This window comes from Amphibalanus amphitrite, unplaced genomic scaffold (assembly GCF_019059575.1).
Source record: "Amphibalanus amphitrite isolate SeventyFive unplaced genomic scaffold, NRLGWU_Aamphi_draft 000056F_arrow, whole genome shotgun sequence".
Classification (NCBI taxonomy): domain Eukaryota; kingdom Metazoa; phylum Arthropoda; class Thecostraca; order Balanomorpha; family Balanidae; genus Amphibalanus; species Amphibalanus amphitrite.
In genome coordinates this window covers 404,720-425,545 of record NW_024881552.1, presented here as the reverse complement: position 1 = coordinate 425,545, position 20,826 = coordinate 404,720, and the positions used below count along the sequence as shown (strand labels likewise).

Here is a 20,826-nt window from a genome sequence, read left to right as displayed (position 1 = left end):
CGCGCGGGATCTGGCCAGACAAGAGTGCGAGAGTGACCCGAGCCCCGAGACGCGTGACGCCTACCGTGTGAGCCGAGAGCAAGCGAGGAGCGCCCAGGCACGGGCGCGGTCCGACTTCTTCGCCACGTCTTTCCGCAACTCACGGAGACACACGTGGAAAGACGTTCAACGATACCTTATCTCGTCCCGGAAGACCGTCGACACTGAACGAGGCACCAGTGCGTGGTCAGACCGGCTTAACCAGCACTTTGCGACCGTGGGAGCCCGTGTGGCGGCGGCGATTGACAGTGAGCGGACGGACCGAGCCGCCCTCCCTCCGCGGCCGCGCTGTGTGGTGAGCGGAGCGTTCCGCGTCCGTCCCGCGACGCTGCCGGAGCTGTCGGCCGCCGTCCAACGGATGTCCGGTTCTCGGGCTTCCGGCGGCGACGGCATCACGATAGGCATGATTCGCATGACTCTCCCAGTGATTGGCCCAGAACTGCTGCATGTTGTGAACGCTTCCCTATCGACTGGAGTGCTACCTACGCCGTGGAAGGCGGCAGATGTTATACCACTGCATAAGTCAGGCTCTAAACTCGAACCGAACAACTATAGGCCAGTATCGATTCTTCCAACAGTTGCAAAAATTGTAGAACGTATTGTCTGTGAGCAACTTATGACTTATCTGATAGATCACAATATCCTATGTAATGAACAGCACGGATTTAGACCAGGACACTCTACTGAGACAGCTATGCTTCATGTAATCGGCCACGTAGTTGAAAATTTGGATTCCGGCCTTATTTCATGTATTACGACGGCGGACACGTCTAAAGCTTTTGATTCCGTTAAGCATTCCAGACTGTTAGACAAATTAGGATGGTATGGCGTATGTACCCACTGGTTTGAAAACTGGCTAACCGAGCGTTCTCAGCGCGTTAGGGGAGGAACGACAGCTGCGCCTGTCACGCACGGCGTGATCCAAGGTTCATTGCTAGGGCCGATCTTGTTCCTTCTATTCACCAACGACATGCCAGCTTACTTTGATGACTGTAAAATCGTAATGTATGCTGATGACACACAATTTGTCCACTCGGGTAATCCATCAGACTTACCCGACCTTCGGCAGCGCGTAGAAGCAAGTCTAAAGGTGGCGAGTGTTTGGTTTGCGGACAATAGCTTGCGCATAAACCCATCTAAAACCGACGTTATGGTCGTCAGGTGTAGGCAGCGACGTGATGTTGACTTTTGTATTAACTTTGACGACACTATTATTAATCCATCACCATCAGTCAAGGTTTTGGGCGTGTCCGTTGATTGTAATCTAACATGGGTTTCGCATGTGTCGCTGGTGGTGCGTCGTTCTTACGCAATTATCAGCGGTCTGGGCAAGATGTCTCGCCGTTTGCCATCTGAAGTGAAGAGATTTTTAATCGAAGCACTGGTGTTCCCTCACATTTTATATTGTTTGACTGTATATGGTGCTTGTGGTTTAACTCAACGCCACCGCCTGCAAAAAGTTCTTAATCACTGTGCTCGCATCATCTTTTGTGCTAAAAGGTACGATCATGTTTCACCGCTATTAAAGCAGCTCCACTGGCCGACCATTGAGGACCTCATAACTGAACGCGATATGGCCATGCTATTTAGAACCATACATCATCCGTTAGCTCCCGACGCGTTGCGTGACCGGGTGGTGTACCGGAGAGACGTGGCGGAGAGAGATACGCGCGGTACGCTCTCCGGTCTGCTGCAGCCGCCCCGGGTGCGACGGGAGTTCGCCCGGAAGTTTTATACTTACCGGGCGACGGCCGCGTGGAATCGGTCCCCCTCTGATGTTCGGGAGGCGAGGACCGCTCGGGGATGCCGGGGCGCCGTTAGGACTTGGTTGCGGGCTTCCAGCGAACATTAGGACGGTTTGTTAGACCGGCTGGCTGTGATGGTAAATTGGTAATATGTCGAGTGCTGATTCTATCCAAGTGTACATATGTATTGTATCTTGTATGACTCTTAGCCGTAAAAGCCATTTATGGAGGCTATTCGAAATACATCATCATCATCATCATCATCATCATCAACCAAGCTAACATTTCGAGTGGCGTATGACCTATGCCCTCAGGGTGTGTTTTTTTTTTCAGTCAGCATCGGAACAGCTTTTCCGACAAACTTGTGACAGAGAAGCTTCAGGGCTCTGCAAAGCTCTCATATCGAATTCCTCTTTGGTGCTCCTACGTCTAATTCCCTACACTCTCATACTATCTCCCGACCGGAGGTAGGTACTTCCCACTTCCCCTCCAACCGTTTCCTCTCCGTCTCCCATGCTCTCCCGTTCCTCTCCCACGCTCTCCCCTCCTCCAGGCCTGTGTCTGGGGGGGGACCATCAAAGCGTCCAAAATCGCAGCATCCAAAGTACGCAACATCCAAAACCGCAGCGTCCAAAGTACGCAACGTCCAAAATACGTCCAAAATCGGGTATAGGGAGCATTCACAACGTCCAAAAACGAAACATCCAAAACCGCAACATCCAAAACGTATCATCCAAAAACGCAACATCCAGGGACGCATCATCCAAAGTACGCAACATCCAAAGTACGCAACATCCAAAGTACGCAACATCCAAAGTACGCAACATCCAAAACCGTTAGGTTAGGTTAGGTTAGGTTAGGTTTCCTTATCACCGGTAGGCATAAATCAGTAGGTAAGGTCAAGGCCCTAAATACAAGGTTGCACGGACTAATTTCTACTAAATCTACCAGAATATAGTTTACCGGTTGGGTATTTTGATAACTATTCAATCAAAACTTCTTTATTATTTTCTCGTTATCATTTATAAGCAATTTTATAAATTGACTTTCAATTTGCTTGCCTTTTACTGGCAAAATAACTTTCTAGTATTGGGTCAACATAGTTGTGTAGCAGTAGGAACCATATCTGGCAAAACCCCAATGCCTACATACAGCAGAAAAGCAGCCACCAGGTGTCGCCACAGTCGCCACTTGGTCGCCACACAGATGTCGCGCGCGTCGCCAATCGCCACACTACCGATTTCCATAAGGACGCATATGTACGGATATGTATTGGAAAGTCGCCCTTAAGGATTACGCTTACATCCTTTGCTTATGAGGTCGGTGGTTGGAAATTGGGAGGGGCTCAGCTATTTTCGACCACGGATATGGCTTTACCACATGATGAGGAACATGCTGATAAGCGTTTTATGTGTCATAACAGCACATAAGTATTTTTAATCATTTTTCAAAAATAGCCAATCCGCCGTATCCTTCAGTGCAAAGTGCCGTCGGTCAGTCCCGACGTGACGTCACGCAGGGAATTTGCCAGATTTTCCTACTAGACTTCGACACCCCCTGGGTAAGGTTAGGTTAGGTTAGGTTAGGTTAGGTTAGGTTAGGTTAGGTTAGGTTAGGTTAGGTTAGGTTAGGCTAGGTTAGGTTAGGTTAGGTTAGGTTAGGTTAGGTTAGGTTAGGTTAGGTTAGGTTAGGTTAGGTAAGGTTAGGTTAGGTTGGGTTGGGTTTCCTTATCCCCGGTAGGCAAAAATCAGTAGGTTAGGTTAGGTTAGGTTAGGTTAGGTTAGGTTGGTTTTGGATGTTGCGTGCCTTGGATGTCGTGGTCTTGGACGTTGTGGTTTTGGAGGTTACGTACTTTGGATGTTGCGTCTTTGGATGTTGCGTTTTTTGGATGATACGTTTTTGGACGTTGCGGTTTTGGATGTTTCGGTTTTGGACTTTGTGAATGCCCCCTATAAACCCGATTTTGGACGTATTTTGGACGTTGCGTACTTTGGACGCTGCGGTTTTGGATGTTGCGTACTTTGGGTGCTGCGGTTTTGGACGCTTTGATACGGACCCGTGTCTGGGCCACCAACCTGCTCGCCGTCCGTGCCGACGGTGCTGCCATCGTCTGGTCGGAGGCCGAACTTCTGTTCCAGCTCGTTCAGCAGCTCGTTGAAGACGGGATTGCGGACCAGCTCTGCCCGTCCGCGAGCAGAGCCCTTCTCCCCGCGCACAATGCCTGGTGAGGGGAAGGGAGGTGGTCAGAGGGGAGGAACAGAAAGGGAGGGAGACAGGGTCAAGGGAAGGATGGTTTTGAATCATCTGATTGAGAACTGAACAAAAGTAATGAGCTGTAATGATAGGTGGAAAGAAAATAGAAAATTATTTAATATAAGAATGAATGGATGAATAAATGGACTAGTAAAAACCGTCAACGGTTGGATGGATGCATGAATTATTGATTGACTGACTGACTGACCGACTGACTGAATGAATGTACTAGATATTAAAAGAGCCGCGTAAGTTGCTATGATTCTAGGCTACCTTACATCCCAATAAACAAAGTGTAAGCCGTAATGGCATACCCAGTAGGTACCCATCTCCACTGACTCTGTATGAAGGTGTGGAAGCTGCGGACGCCGTGCAGCTGCAGCAGCTCCAGCGCGTGGTACAGCGACATACACATGGCAAAGTCCGACTCGACCAGACTCTGCTGGTGGTGGGCCAGACCCGGCGGCGGGGACTGCCTGCGGGCGCAGAGGGGGCACCAGAGGTCAGCCAGAGGTCACAGGGGGCCAGAAGTCAGTGACCCGTCGGGGGCCTGCACAACAGCTCAGCAAGGTCGGCTTCACAAGAGATATACAGTAAACGCCGCCTGGAGGAAGTCCGCGTGTGGCGCAAGCAAGCGGTTACTGTATGAATGAGCTCAGAACTATGGATGAATGAATGAATGAATGAATGAATGAATGAATGAATGAATGAATGAATGAATGAATGAATGAACAAACGAATAAATAAGCGAATGAATGAATAAACGAATGAATGAATGAACGAATGAATAAATGAACGAATGAATAAATAAACGAATGAATAAATAAACGAATGAATAAATAAACGAATGAATGAATGATTGAGCGTATGCACGCTGTCAAGATGCGCCTAGTGACTTCAGTCAGACTGACATAAGATGCCCTTACTTGAACGCATCGCGAGCCCTGAGCAGCGCGAACTTGGTGAGCGTCGTCTCGTCCCTGGTGTAGACCACCTTCAGCTGAATGAGCCGCGACACGAACGTGCGAACCACCTGAGAAGCAGCGTAACACCTCAAACAAAATAGCAAATAGCACAAACAACGGAGGTTACCGAAAAAAACTTAAATAAGAGCATCCAGGAATGAAGAATCACTACAAAGAACAGTCGCTTGATAACTCATCATCCGCGTCCAACGTTCAATGGTACTTTGCTTACTTACGAGTTACTCGTATTGCAACTACTAGGGTTGACTATTAAGTAATGGAAGTGCCTTAAGCAATTAAACGGGTTTGCACGTGCACACATTATTTAGGTGTCATTTCATGCGCCGATCTTTTTTCTATCCAATGGTGAAGACCACATGTCCCTAGCTACTTTTTGCTGTAAGCTATCGTCGTTTTCCCAAGAGACCTCCCGAACCTGTGGCGCACCACCTGGCAATGGCCAAAGCCGCGCGCCAGCGCCGAGTGCAAGGTCATTAGAGCTCAGTTTGTCGTAGGGAAAAGGCCTACCAATTTCAGAAAATTTATTTTCTAGTATGGAGCGACGCAGCCTCCCCACAGACGATATGTCGGTGGTTTCATCGGTTTGAGAAAGAAAGCGCCGATCAGTCTTCTGGCGGCGTTCCAGGAGTGGGTCAAGACGAGGCTGGAATGGTGTGTGATGCTTGAAGGCGATTATTTGGAGTAGTGTATGCTGTCATTTATCGTGCCAATGTGTATTGTTTTGATGAAAATATAGAAATTGTGCATTGTGTAGCCATAACAATAAGCCAATAAGCTCTGATGACCTCGCGCTGGCGCTTGGCGCGCGATTTTGGCCATTGCCAGACTCTTTTTTCATGGTGCGCCGCAGGTTCGGGTGGTCTCTTGGGAAAACGACGATAGCTTGGAGCAAGAAGTAGCTAAGGACATGTGGTCTTCACCATTGGATAGAAAAAACATCGGCGCATGAAATGACACCAAGAAAACATGTGCACGTGCAAAAACGTTAAATTGCTTAAGGCACTTCCATTACTTAATAGTCAACCTAGATTCAAGGCAAATTTCCGCCTCTTCCGGTGGCGCAATCCATCAGTATTTCGAATGTGAAATGCACACTACAAATAAACGTTATCACCACCTGAGTATGAGACTGAGCGTTAGTCAGGCCCACCTGCATGTATTTGTCCCTGACGGCCTTGAGTCCGTCTCCGAGCGGCACGACGATCTTCTCCAGCTGTCGGCCGTGGGTGTACGGCGTGACGTCGGGCGACTCCTCGGAGCGCACCTCCACCCGCGAGATCAGCAGGTTCGTCAGCACCTGCAGGGAATCGGCAGCAGGCGAATCAGCACCTCCACCCGGGAGATCAGCAGGTTCGTCAGCACCTGCAGGGAAGCGGCAGCAGGTCAGTCAGTACCTCCACCCGCGAGATCAGCACGTTCGTCAGCACCTGCGGCAAATACAAATCAGCAGGTTCGTCAGCACCTGCAGGGAATCAGCAGCAGGCGAGTCAGCACCTCCACCCGCGAGATCAGCAGGTTCGTCAGCACCTGCTGTCAATACAGATCAGCAGGTTCGTCAGCACCTGCGGTAAATACAAATCAGCAGGTTCGTCAGCACCTGCGGGGAATCGGCAGACCAGCAGGTCAGTCAGTACATCCACCCGGGAGATCAGCAGGTTCGTCAGCACCTGCAGGGAAGCGGCACATCAGCAGGTCAGTCAGCACCTCCACCCGGCGGGAGATCAGCATGTTAGTCAGCACCTGCAGGGAATCAGCAGCAGGCGAGTCAGCACCTCCACCCGCGAGATCAGCAGGTTCGTCAGCACCTGCAGGGGAATCGGCAGACCAGCAGGTTCATCAGCACCTGCGGTTAATCAGGCTAGATGGCGACTCAAGGTCAGCAAGTTCAACGCATGCAAATTGGCAGGTATCTAGCTAACTGACACATACTTTCGGGTCAAATATGTTTCCTTCAGTAACGGATTTCCACTGCACTACTGCTCTAAAACACCAAACCACCAAGCTGGATTGCCTCAGCCGCGTTCCATACCTGTATGACGGCCTTGAGGTCGCTGCCGGGGGTGGCACTGAGTGCCAGCACGCGGAACTGTGTCGTGTGTCGGCTCAGTTCCTTCACCACCTGGCAGTAGGCGTGGTTACCGAGCGCCTGTGGGGACAGAGAGAGGTCATTTGGAGTCAGTGGGGAGTCAGTGGGGGGGGGTCAGTGGGGGGTCAGTGGGGGTGGGGTCAGTGGAAAGGGGGAGCTCAGCTCCCTCACCACCTGACAGTAGGCGTGGTTACCGAGCGCCTGCGGACCAAAGGGGTATGAGTGAATGGGAAGGGGATGAAAGGATATTGAGGTATGAGTCGCATCGCGGTTGCCAATGACTAACGGGGTAGCTGACTTTTGAAACATGCCGAATATTAACTGAAACTGACAGATATCGACAAAAGTTAAAAAAAGAAGACAAAAAGAGAAACGATCTTTGTTTCTTTATTTATTGGGGCTTATGGGCGCGCCGACTGCAAAGGTCAATTTGCGCCCAAAAGAGAATCGATCGTCCAAGCTAGTTGATCGCAGTCTACATTCCTACATTTCTCAGTACAACAACACAGCCCTTGCCCTCCCTACTGACCTTGTGCGCCTCGTCGATGACCACACAGCGGAGCAGCTCGGCGGGACAAGAGCCCGTCGTCAGGTCGTTATTCAGCACCTGAGGCGTTAGAAAGAAGACACGCCGGTCGAGCCAGCGGGAGCGGCGGTCCGATGGCGCCATGGAGCCTACCGAGGGGTCAGTGAGGTCAGAGAGGGGCCACAGAGGGTAGAGGGGTCAGTGAGGTCAGAGGGGTCACAGAGGGTGGAGGGGTTACAGAAGGGTCAGAGAGGTGGACGAACAAAGCAGAGGCTGACATCAGACATGAGGCACAATAGTCAGATAAAGGGTGACGAGAGTCACAATCTCAGCGATAGTATAGCTTTTCGAGTAGAACGGCCGTAAAATATGAGCCGCACTCTATTCTTTTAGCGAATTTGCAGGGAGAAAACTAGATTTAATACTCAGTCATGCCACCACCTGTTCCCAGTTCCGCCCACCCCCGATCAGTTTTTCACTGACCGGTCAGCTCAGCCGTGTCCTCCCGACTGATGCCCATAATTCGGTAGCAGGCGTCAATCTGTTGAGCGACCAGCGGCCGGGTCGGAGCCAGAAACACCACCTTGCCGCGCGGGTACCACCGATAAAAGTTGTACATCAGTACTGCAGCGATGAACGTCTTCCCCAGACCTGAGCGGACGGAGAGAGTGCGGACCATCAGCAGGCGTCGTGACACCGCCGGGATCGTCATCGTGACACAGCGGACATTGTGATTGTGTCTCGGAACTAGTATAATCGTCAGCTTGTATACATTATTTGATGTCCCTTGTAAAAAATGACTGAAATTTTTCTCTCCATCGGTGACTCTCAATCACGAACAGTATAGACAGAGGTCATTCCGCGGCGGCGGACTCGCCTGTCGGCAGCGAGACGAGCGTGTTCTCGAAGATGGCCGTGTGTACGATGTTGTACTGGTACTGGCGGACCGGGTAGTTGACCGGGTACACCCAGGTGGTACCGGCATCCGCGTCAAACCCCGGCAATACCTCCAGCGGGGTGCCAGCGGCAGCAGCCGGCGGGGGTGCAGTGTCAAGATATTCACTGGGAGAAAGACACGAGGTTGCCAACAGATAGCAAAAGACATGAACATGCTAAGGATAGCAGTTGACACTTTGCAGCTAAAGGCAAAGTATCAATACCTACATTTAGTGGAGTTCACCATTTATCATCCCATCATGACCACAATCAGTGAAATAAGTTCACCAACTTCTAGGCAATCAACATGTACTTGTACAAGCCCCCTGAGTTTCTCATCCATCTTCGGTAGAGCAGCACAGTCAGACCATCATTCTGCATTGAGCCACTGACCTCATTGTCTGATCCAAAGCCTGTGCCAGCAGAAGGTCATCGTCGTCATCGTCAATAAGAATGACATCACTCCCCTGCTGATCTGAAGCCTGAGGGGGCAGACCTGGTGCCGGTGGTACTGCTACCGAACAGCTGGGCCCAGGTTGAGGTGGTGGAGGTGCAGAGTGACTTGGACCAGGTCCGATGGGTACGCCCCAGCGGGAAATCTCATCCTTCTTGAATCCAGCTTGGAACAGTGTGAGCTGTTTGGGCTTTTGCTGTTGTTGTTGCATTGCAGTCTTCATGATGACTATAATTTACCTGAAGTAAAAAAAAATCAAGAAAACAGCGTGAGAATTTACTGCAGTTGCTCAGTAGGTACACTACAAGTACAATTGCAATCAATGAAGGGCAATTAAATGTGTAAATTCATATATTCATATTTAGGGAAAGGGAAGACAGCCAAGAGCTGATTTGTGAAAAATGTGATTATTTTTCTTTCCAACCAAATAAGAATTAGAATTGCAGCCCAAACTATCCCTCAGTCCTATGTGGTAGTAAAAAAATATTCGAACAAAGGACTTCTGGCAGACTCTTTCGGAAAAATCACAAAAATAACGAAGGCGGACTCGACTTGAGAGTGAGACCACTGGAACTCCCGCGCCGATTAAAATGATCGCTAATATGGCGCATCAGTTACCTTACCTTACCTTACCTTACGGTATACGGGTTGTGGGAGGCCAATTTGGCCTGTGGGGCCCGGTCTCAGCGAGCTCCCAGTGCTTATCGACAGTCAGCCTCAGGTTGGGTAAGATCGGGTTCAGGTGGGAAGGCTTTGCATGATGTCAGCCCAGTGGGCATCCAGCCTGGTCTTGAATTGGTTGACTGACGTAGCTGATACGACCGCTTGCGGGAGAGCATTCCATGGGTTAATAACACGTGTACTAAAAGAGTGTCTTCGGATGAACGTCGTGGCCCGCGGTTTCGCTAGTTTCCACTCATGGCCTCTTGTTCTTCCTGAAGTTGATCTGGTGAGCAGCTTCTCGGTGGGGACCGCCATGCCACCATGCAGAATCTGATAGACGGCTATCATATCACCCCGTTGACGTCTGTAGTATAGCGAAGGGAGCTTCAGTGCGCGCAACCTCTCTGGATACGACAGGTGTCGGACAGTTTGTACCAGGCGAGTAGCTCTTCGTTGCACCCGCTCAACCTTCTTCTGGTCCAGCTTACTAAACGGTCCCCATACGAGGTTCCCATACTCCAACAGCGGTCTCACCAGTGTCTTGAATAGTAATGGGAGGGTGTTTGAGTCCAGGTTCGCAAATGACCGCCTGATGACCGACAACACCTGAGAGGCCTTCGACACTGCAGCCGCTGTCTGCTCATGAAACTTGAGTTGGTGATCTATGATGACGCCGAGGTCCTTCTCTACGGTCGCCTCGCTGATGGCACTGTCTCCGAGGCTGTAGTGCATGCGAGGGTTTCTGGTCCCAATGTGCATAATCTTGCATTTACTTGCGTTGAAGCGGAGGAGCCACGTTTCCGACCAGCGAAGGAGGGCGTCAAGGTCCTGCTGGAGAGTTGGCATGGAAAGCGCAGTAGGAACGCGGCAGTACATCTTGGTGTCATCGGCGAACATCCGAACGCAGTTCGTTACACATTCGGGTAGGTCGTTAACATAGATAATAAACAAGGTAGGACCCAAGACAGATCCTTGAGGGATTCCGCTTGTAACGGGGGACCAGTCTGATGCGTCTCCCTGGACCTGCACCCTCTGCAAGCGGCCAGTCAAGAATGATCCTATCCACCGTAGGAGTTTGCCGGAGATGCCATATGCCTTCAGTTTCCCGAGGAGGCGCTTATGAGGGACCGAGTCGAAGGCTTTTGCAAAATCGAGGTAGCATACGTCGACTGGTTTACCATCCTCAATAGCTGCGCTCCAGTCGTCCAGAACTTCCAAGAGCTGAGAAGTACAAGACCGCTTCGGCAGAAACCCATATTGAGCTGGGTGCAGCAGGTCATTGTCAGTCAGGTGCGAGATCAGTCGGTCTCTCACCATGGACTCAAGTATCTTGGAGGGGACAGAGGTGAGGCTCACCGGCCGGTAGTTTCCCGGGGACCGTTTGTCTCCCTTCTTGTGGATCGGGATCACATTCCCAGTCTTCCAGTCCGGAGGAAGGATTCCGGAGTCCAGCGACTTCCTGAACAGAGTGCACAGCGGGAGAGCAAGGCCGTTTGCAGAATCTCGCAAGGCTCTAGGATGAATGGAGTCCGGTCCTGGGGCACTGGTTGTCTTCAACGAGGAGAGCTTCTCAGCAACAGTCGCGGGCGTGATCTCAATGTCATCAGCTGGTTGACAAACCGGCTCGACTGTCAGTACTGGTAGATCATCGCTGCCTTCCTCTGTGAAGTTACTGGCAAAGAACCTGTTCAATATACAGGCTTTTTCATGATTTGATGTAGCGACTTCGCCCCTTTCGTCCCTGAGGTCACCAACTCCACATCTTGTTTTCAATCTTGATGACGTGTACCTCCAGAAAGCTTTTGGATCGTCCTTTATCCTTGATGCTAGTTGTTTTTCGAAGCTCCTACGAAGGTTTCTCGTTAGAGTTCTAAGCCTGTTGCGACACGTTGCGTACCTGGCAAAATCGATCACATCTTTAGACCTTATGTAGATCTTCCATAGCTGGGACTTCTTTTTCTTCAGCTGGATGGCTTGCCTGTCCATGTACAGGTTTCTGGACCTGAGGGCAGTTGGCACTGCTCGGGTGCACAGTTTGACAGCCCAATCCCATTTGCCCTTGAAGAAGGAGTAAGCGTCAGTCAAGTCCATGGAAGTCATATGGCCCCAATCGATGGAGGCTAGGGTTGAAGCCAGTTGATTGAAGTCCACACGGCACCTCTGGTCCTTGGGAAGAATTTTGGCTGCTGAGTAGCATACCAGTGAAAAACGAAGAACTACATGATCACTGTTTCCCAGGCAGGGATGGTATTCAACATTTCTTACCATGCCCTCTTCATTGGTTAGTATAAGATCTAAAGTGCTTGGAGCTTCACCCACTCGGTATCGTGTCGCCTCTCGAACATGTTGGTAAAGAAAGCAGTCGTGAATGCATTCAATGACAGCATGAGAAGGATGAGTCTCAGGGGCTGTGGACACCTCGCTTTCCCAGTTAATTTGGGGGAGGTTAAAATCTCCCGCAATCATCAGGTGGGATGCTCCATGATTACATGCCTCTTTCAATGTACTTGACAGCTGTTCAGTGCTTTCCTGTGTGCCCGGAGGGACTGCGGTAAATGCATACAAATAGGTATGCTGTTTATCTTTCTTCACGCTGAACTACGTAATAATAAATGACGTAAAATAATATTGCAGTAGGTATTTTTGCATTTTAAAAGGAAGTAAAACTTAACTTTATTCTTTATTTTCTTGGTAATAAAATTATTATTCTTATTGTTCTCAAAAATATATTTTTTATTGATTACATTTTGAAATATCCGTCACATAAGCCCAAGGCGAAGAGCATTTTTGCATGGGAGCAAGCACTCTTCACGTCTTCATTTTTTGTTGACTACTCTTTGGCAAGACTTGTAATTTCCTCACAAGATTATCTCGCTTTTTGGTGTCGTTCTCTCCAGCTATGCCAGCCATGTTCTCCAAGGCGGTTACCGCTACTGACGAAGGTCAGTTCCTTCCCACTGGACCTGCTTACCTCCTCGTGAGATTTAAGGAAAAAAACCAAAGCTTTCGGAACTTCAGCCCTTACAAAATTCGAGATGAGCTCCTGGACGTGATCCATTATGCAGCTGCTAAGGTTTCTGCACTTCGAAGCGGCTCTCTGCTTGTCAAAACGAGGGACATGTACCAGACCGAGGCTCTGCTAGCCTGGAGGTCATTCAGGGGGGAGGACATCTCTGTGATTCCAGCAGACCGCCTAAACCAGGTGGAGGGGATGGTCTATGCCCCTGAGCTCTCAATGGAGTCTCCTCAAACCATACTTGAGGAAAGCCGTGACCAGGGTGTCACAAGTGTCACACGCCTCCCTTCAAAAAATTCCAGACCGAACCCACTGCTCAAGGTGAGGTTTTCGGCCACACAGCTGCCTGAACACCTTTATGCAGTGTACATGCGCTATGAAGTCAGGCCATCTCACCAGCTGCCTCGGCGCTGTGGCAAGTGCCAGCGTTATGGACACGGACAAGGCACATGTAGGTCTCGTGCTGAAATATGCAAACGTTGCTCAGAGGAGCATCCGTCTACAGGGTGTGTCGCCCCTCCCCACTGTGCTGCATGCAATGGACCGCACCCAGTGACTGACAAGAACTGTCCCGTGTGGGTTGCAAAGGTGCAGGAGCTCCGCGAGGCCACACAACGCAGATCTGGACACGTGGCTGGCACCCACGGTGGGTCACCCCCCATGACCCAGCCCAGCACCTCCCACCACGAGGGAGTCCCGCGCCATGTGGGACAAACACAGGCTCAGATATCCCAGGCTGCAAACCGCCCACAGGACTGGCCAGAGCTCCCACCCCCTCGGGATCTGCCCCATGTCGCACGTCACGCAAAGCTGACGCCACCAGCCCGCAAAGACACGAGCCCGCCAGACCACCCAAGCACCCATGCTCGGAAGCGCACGGCCGCGACGCCGGAACTCGCTCGGTCTATCGATGTAGGCTGCGCCCGGTCGATACCGACACCCAAGACAGTCCACCCTGACTCTCCCACCGTGGTTGATCAGCGAGAAACAGGCCCGCACAAAAGTGGTGGGACACGACACCAGGCCCAAACACCAGGCACCTGTGAAATGTCCCCCAGCAACCCAACTGGCGTCTCCGTAGTTACACCACTCCACCGGACAAGGGCTACAGATTCCGACGACGACACATGCTATGATGCCAATACGACGAGCGAGGACGAGGAGACCCCCAAAATGGTCGCCGTGTCTTCCGTCCTGCGATCGCCATCAGTCATTGATGACAGCGATTCCGACACTCAGCTCACCCTCCATGCAGAAGGCCCCAAAACTCGCCTCCGAGCACGCTCAACAAAGGAGAGGAAAAATGTGGGCCTTCGTACCCAGGTCGTGACCAGACGATCCTTCATCCCAGAATAGCGCGCCAAACAAACTAGATAGCTGCTGCAATGGATTTTTTGCTTCAATGGAATGTAGGAGGACTTCTATCCCATTTGTCTGAATTTAAACAGTATATACAAAAGGAAGCTCCTCTTCTAGCGGCGATTCAGGAAACTCATTTTAAAAGCACAGATCATTACAATTACAATGTGGCTGGATATACTTTGTACAGACAGGACATAAATCTAGCAAATAGACAGGGTGGCGTAGCTCTTTATGTAGCAAACTCAGTGTCACAACGGAAAACAAACATAGCTTCCCCGCTAAATGTTGTAGCAGCTACTGTTTCACTACTAAACCGCGAGTTGTTGGTTGTTTCAGTGTATTTGCCGCCAAATGCAACTGTTGTAAACCAGCAAAATCTGAATGACCTTCTAGAGCAAATGCCAGAAAATTGCCTTCTGCTCGGCGATTTCAATGGTCATAGTCCACTATGGGGCAGCCGACACTTATCGCCGAGAGGCAGGATAATTGAAGCTGCACTAAACCGCCAGTCCCTTGTAGCTATGAACGACGGCAACCCAACGTTTGTCAGTAGTAGCTACCACACAACCTCTGCAATTGACTTGTCAATTTCTTCCCCGAGGATCGCACCGCTCTTTAGATGGACCGTAACATCGGATCCGCTGTTTTCAGACCATTATCCAATTCACATCATGCTTACCAGTGCAACCACGCTGTCACCAGCACCGACACTGAAGGTATGGCAAACAAATAACGCGGATTGGTCGGGCTTTAACGCAAAGGTCAACAGACATGCTCCCTACGGCCTGTCTCAGACCATTTCCAATTTTATGGGGGCTATGAAGAAATCGGCCAGTGAAACGCTAAAAGAAAAAACTATTAAGATTGGAACTGCAAATGAATCTAAAAATCTTGTCTGGTGGAACTGGAAATGCCAAAGAGCCAAAGCAATAAGAAAAAGAGCCTTCAGAAACTTCCAGAGATGCATATGTCCCAGACATGCCCAACTGTATACCGCTGCCCGTAAAGAATGTGCGGAAACTATATACAAAGAAAAGAAGGCGGCATGGCAAAACTATGCCGCTAAATGTAATCGTTTTACCCCGCTCAGCGAACTCTGGAGTCATGTTCGTGCTTTCGCCTCACGACGAACTAATTTAGGTGCCTTTCCGCAATTGCTTTCAAACAATATATTCGTAACTGACCCAGTTACCGTCACAAATATATTTGCCCAACACTTTGCCAACACATCGTCTACAGATATTTACTCCTTGAGCGTGCATCGAGCTCTCGTTAATAGAACAGTAAATCTTGATTTTTCTTCTGCAAACTCTGAACCATACAATGCTCCTTTTACCCTAAGAGAACTTAAACTATCCCTAGCAAAGGCAAGCACTAAAACTTCGGTAGGACCAGACTCCATTCCATATTCTTTTTTCACAAAATTGAACGAACTTAACCTTTCCACACTACTGATAGCATTCAACAAACTATGGACTGAGGACAACTTCCCGGATGAATGGCTTAAAAGTATAATCATACCTATCCTCAAACCCGGCAAAGACCAGCACGACGCAAATTCGTATCGCCCAATCTCACTAACCAATTGTGTCTCCAAGATTTTCGAAAGAATGGTAAACAGGCGCCTGCGATTTTACCTTGAGAGCAACCATTGCATTGATATATGTCAAAGCGGTTTTCAGAAAAATCGTAGTACGGCAGACAATATCATTCGCCTTATCTCGGACATCCAGGTAAACTGGGAACATAGGCGACCGACTGTTGCTATTTTCCTAGATCTAATGTCAGCCTTCAACAAGGTACACAGTTCGACGATAATTTATAAGCTGCACTCAATCGGAATCAGAGGCCATTTGGCTGCGTTTCTTCAAAATTTCCTAAAACCCCGAACTTTCAAAGTTCGTTGCCAAGCGACACTTTCTGACGACTTTGTAATGGAACATGGCGTCCCTCAAGGCAGCGTGCTGTCACCTACGCTGTTCTTGATTGCCCTGAACGATATGCTCCTACTCCTGCCACGTGTTCTAACATTTTCTGTCCGCTATTCGCTTTTTGCTGATGATATAGCAATATGGGTATCCCACAAAAACTACAAACAGGCTTATTCTATATTGCAAACAGTGGTTGATCACTGCGTTAAATGGTGCACAAAATGGGGATTCTTTTTGTCAGCACCAAAATCAGTCATGATGGTCTTCAAACGTGGACCCCGTCCATCGCTTGAAAGATCCCCACACATCGATGGGATTAAAATACCTTTTTCCACGTCACACAAATTTCTAGGGATCATTTTGGATACTAATCTAACCTTCCGTCAACACGTTGAGCACCTAAGAGCACGTTGTATTAAACGAATCAATGTCCTAAGATGCATATGTGGGTTTTCTTGGGGTGCGGACAGGAAAACATTGCAAATGTTGTATATTGGGCTAATCAGATCTACGATTGAGTACAATTGTTATCTGTTTAGCACACTGTCGCCCAGTTTATGCAAACGTCTAGAAGCCGTTCAATCAACGTGCTTGAGACTTCTAACTGGGGCTTTTCGCACATCGCCAGTTCTTGCGCTTCGTGCAGATACCGGCATTCCAGCACTTGATGACCGACGCGTCTTTCTTTTCCTCCGCTATTACTACAGAGCAAAAAGTGTTCGAAATCACATTGCGGTACCAGCAATGGAGGCGAGGAAACCAAGAACCCGACGCCCACTGCGTAGATCGTGCTTTCTACCCGGGTGCCTTGAGCAAGCTCATCAACTGCTAAACATTAGGCGCACTGAAGTTACTCTAAATCCTCCTATGATTCCATTTTGGCTCCTCAAAGACCTATCCATTGAATTTCTTTTTGATTATAAGAAGACCAGTATACCTCCGGTGGAAGCTCAAATGCTCTTCCAGGAGTATGTAGAGCTCAACTGCGACTCTGCTTTTTTCTTCACAGATGGCTCATGTCACGAAAATCAGATAGGTTCAGCAGCCGTCGGCCCTGGGCTTAGGTTTGGGACCCGGCTTCAAGAATTTACGACAGTCTTTAGTGCCGAAGTTCACGCAATCGAAAAAGTTATGGAGCACATCAAGGCAGAAAAGATTGATCGGGCAACCATCTGTACTGATTCGAAATCCGCTCTTCAAGCACTGGAAAGGACCGATAATGTTACCCACCACGGTATCTACAATATTCTCAGGATCACATCAGATCTCAATGAGGGCCAGCATGTGACCCTTCTTTGGGTTCCAGGTCATTACGGTATTGCAGGAAATGAACGTGCGGATGTCCTCGCAAAGGAGGCTGCAATGCGACCTGATCCAGTTGTGGAACCTATGGCCCAAGGGGACGCTATTCATATGATAAAAATCAAATTCGCCGAGTACCTTCAACGCAAATGGGACCAACATCATGCTGCACATATGTATGCGATCAAACGAGAACTTAGAACATGGGTCACATGTAACCAACCAGACAGGATACGCGAGGTGACCCTGGCCAGATTGAGGTGTGGTCATACTCGCCTCACCCATGGCCACCTTTTTGATAGGACGGGCCCTCCGATTTGCCACACCTGCGACACACGCATCTCCGTAGAGCACATTTTGATCGCATGCACGGCATTGCATCACGAACGAAGACACATCACTAACTATCTTGCGGTACAACACCTTAAAAACGACCTCCCGACGCTTCTCGGGGACGACACAACATTGACAAACCTGGTACTTGATTTCGTCCTAACATCACCCTACTCAGAGCTACTTTAACGGCCTTGACTGTTAGCAGGCGCCCGTTTCGCTACCACCAGGCTGACTTGTGATACGGGATGGGTCGGGTTTTTCGCTGGTGCCGAAACACAGAGCTTCGGTGGCAGACGGGTTTTCTCCTGCCGCTGGAGCAGGCTTAGAGGCTCAGCGGCCCAGCGAGCTACACCAGCGGACCCCGGCCGCTGAACAGCGGCGGCGGCCGGGTTGAACGACCACAGACAACCGTCGGCCGCCAACTGCAGCAGCGACAGATTCCCCATCCTCCAAACCATTCCTTTCATCGTGACGCTTAAACATTCACAAACCCCATCCCTCCCAGCGACATATCCCCCACTCTTCAAACCATTCCTGTCATCAAACTCTCGTAACCTTACCATTCACAAACTTCCTCCTTCCCTCCCTTCACAAACATCAATTTACCGGTAAGTTTCACTGTCATTTATGTGTCTTAACGTAAATTCATGGGTTTTTTCCCATATTCATGGCATAGTACATGGATATGGGTTTTCCCATGTTGTCTTGCTGTAAAAGTGGCCACCGGTCTTAGTTAGGACGGCCGGTTTGTTTTGCGCGGCGTAGTTAGGTCGCCGCCCTCCTCGCGAGGCCGGTAACGTAAGTTAGGGCCACTATAAAAAAAAAAAAAAAAAAAAAAAAAAAAAAAAAAAGATGCCCAAAATCTCACCCTCAAATGTTATTTTGGAAATTTCTTATTTTTATTGATGTGTTTTTTATTATACCTACTACCAAGCCTACTACCTAATTTTCGGTTCACTGATACTGATAAAAAGTAAGCCTAAGTGTTTCCCTATTTCAAAAACAATTTACGACATAAGGCTTAATCGATTCACAAATTGAAATAGTCTTGTAATATACCTTGGTCTTGTAAATTGAAATGGCCCCTACTTTTGGTTTTTATTTCACTTTACATCAATATCGATAGCGCTGCTGGTGTGCTTTGATATGGAGCGTGCAGTCTATCTTAAAAGTACCGCGCAAAGTGACGGTGGATCCGTCAAGCCTTGCCGAGGAAGGGCCCGCTAAGTTTGAGTTACCGAAGCAATTGACATTCTCGTCCATTACCCAGGCCAATTGGTTCGGTGACTTTCAAATTAAAGCAGACGAAAACGCTTGGGGACCTCCGTGTTTCCGACCGCAGGCCCTTCGTCGGTAAGGCTTGATGGATCCACCATTACTTTGCGCGGTACATTTAAGATAGACTGTACCCCCTGGTAATGTCTTTAATTTTTGCAAAAAAAATGAAATCAGTGTTTCATCTGAGGTTATATTAGGTAACCATTTCATCTGTAACTACTGTATTCTTTTTCAGGGTTCATCCTGCCTTGAGGGTGGTCTGTCATGTCGTTCGGCAGTGGTATGGAGCAATCACTGCAGAGTGCCGAGTCTCTGGACAGGGCGTCACCCGAGTTATGGCCGGAAAAGGGAGACTGTGAGTGGGCTGGAGGTCTCAGATTGAACACTGCTATCGTGATTGAAGTGTAGTGTTGGCATGCAATTGCAGATTAGACTGGTCACTGGTGTATCCTGTACCTTATTTCTTCAACATAGGCAATGTTGATCATCTTATTAACTATAATAACTTGTAAATCTTAGGGTCAAGGGTGCCCAAGGCCCCAATTTGTTGGCATTAATCTATATAATTGGTACATCTTCAACCTTTAAAAGTTACCTTAATGGAGAAACATGTAAGCTTTTGTATTTGACTCAGTTATGTTTCATACCCAGCACCCAACAGCCAGCACGTGCTCACTGGAGTTGCTTCCGTTTTCCAGATGCCGCTTGTGCCGAGCTGCTGTGTCAGGACAGCAACAGCAACGGTGCCAGCGGTGCTCGTCCGACAGCAGCCATCTCGCCCGTCCTCATCACAGACCAGGATTTCACACAACAGGACATGAAGCTCTTCCACGGTCAGTCAGAGTCGCAAAACTAATGTGTACTGGCTGTTCGGTCTGGTTGAGAGTACCCGTATGTTATTTTACCGGCCCTGATGGCCGTTTTTGTACGCTATCAGTCCGTTCACCGTCACCTTACGTCCGCAGAGTACGCCAGCCTGAGGCCGGAGCAGCTGGTGGACGTGGTGAAGCAGTTGCAGAACGTCGCCTATCTGCTGGGCCTGGAGGAAGCCAAGGAGATGCGGCGCGGCAAGTACCTCAACATCCTGGTCCGGAAGCGACAGCCCTGACCTGTGACAGCGCGACGGAAAAACACGTAATGTGAGTTTGGCTGGTGAATGATCCGTTACGTGAGTTATTTTTACGATGTGTTGAATGATATGGCATACAAGACGTCCATCGACGATAGTATGGACCACTTGCTTGTTGACCAATGACCACTCTGTCGTGCAAAGACAAAATCGATTACGTTAGGTCAGAGGTCATTGCGTCAGGCGAAAGGTCACGCGAACGTAATCGTTTTTCCCTTTACACGGCGGCACTTCATTCTCAGTGGGTGCGTGCCTGCCAGTGCGTGTTGTAAAACAACACTGACGTTAGTATTCATCTCATTTTGAGATATATTTGTAACATTTTCCGGCCGAGACCACCTGAGGTCACAGCCGTACCATTTTTCCTGCGTGTGTGATGGATGGCTGGCTAGTTGTCAGGTTACCCGTGGGTGACTGACTGAACGACGTGTCTCCCTGGATATTCAGGCCCCTTTGTTCGTATCACCGGTTGTGGGTTGGAAATGACGTCATATACTCGCATGTAATAATATCATAGATGCACACCTCTGCTTTTTGTACGAGCTTTCGGATATTTTCCGTACTCCCTCATTAACCCGTTGTCGCGTATCGGACATGTTTCTCGTTCCGGAGGCATAATAAATCACATACACTTCAGCTCTTACAGGTACTTCGTTGATTTCTTATTGTCCACGTAGTCCGTACCCTATTCCGCGATTCGTGAGTAGACCGTGGTCGTGCTAACCAGTCGCAGTTCAGGCGGTCACTGTGATTTACTTTGTCAAGGTTTCTAGCACCCGGTATT

General features: G+C 49.2%; 2 protein-coding genes across 6 annotated transcripts in view; one reads left to right on the top strand and one right to left on the bottom strand.

Moving 5' to 3' along the window:
- The window catches only part of LOC122378173 (Fanconi anemia group M protein-like), a 32,850-nt gene extending 23,577 nt beyond the window's left edge, over positions 1 to 9,273 (bottom strand). The window contains exons 1-9 of the mRNA XM_043358928.1: positions 8,965 to 9,273; positions 8,513 to 8,697; positions 8,119 to 8,286; positions 7,639 to 7,784; positions 7,053 to 7,169; positions 6,174 to 6,320; positions 4,964 to 5,070; positions 4,377 to 4,513; positions 3,860 to 4,005 (exon numbers count right to left, since the gene is read on the bottom strand). Coding sequence (XP_043214863.1) covers positions 3,860 to 4,005; positions 4,377 to 4,513; positions 4,964 to 5,070; positions 6,174 to 6,320; positions 7,053 to 7,169; positions 7,639 to 7,784; positions 8,119 to 8,286; positions 8,513 to 8,697; positions 8,965 to 9,248 — 1,437 coding nt within the window. The 5' untranslated portion in view covers positions 9,249 to 9,273. The remainder of the gene's footprint in view (positions 1 to 3,859; positions 4,006 to 4,376; positions 4,514 to 4,963; positions 5,071 to 6,173; positions 6,321 to 7,052; positions 7,170 to 7,638; positions 7,785 to 8,118; positions 8,287 to 8,512; positions 8,698 to 8,964) is intronic.
- Positions 9,274 to 12,521: 3,248 nt separating this feature from the next.
- LOC122378185 (protein lin-52 homolog) lies at positions 12,522 to 20,680 on the top strand. Of its 5 annotated transcripts, none has more exons than XM_043358944.1 (4): positions 12,522 to 12,630; positions 19,149 to 19,268; positions 19,612 to 19,746; positions 19,879 to 20,680. In XM_043358944.1, the coding sequence occupies exons 2-4, from the start codon at positions 19,178 to 19,180 to the stop codon at positions 20,019 to 20,021; spliced, it is 369 nt and encodes a 122-aa protein (XP_043214879.1). In that variant the 5' UTR covers positions 12,522 to 12,630; positions 19,149 to 19,177; the 3' UTR covers positions 20,022 to 20,680. The 5 variants fall into 5 exon arrangements, with proteins under 5 accessions (XP_043214879.1, XP_043214878.1, XP_043214883.1 ...); XM_043358943.1 differs by lacking the exon at positions 12,522 to 12,630 and adding an exon at positions 14,083 to 18,243; XM_043358948.1 differs by lacking the exon at positions 12,522 to 12,630 and adding an exon at positions 18,480 to 18,608.
- The last annotated feature ends 146 nt before the right edge of the window (positions 20,681 to 20,826 follow it).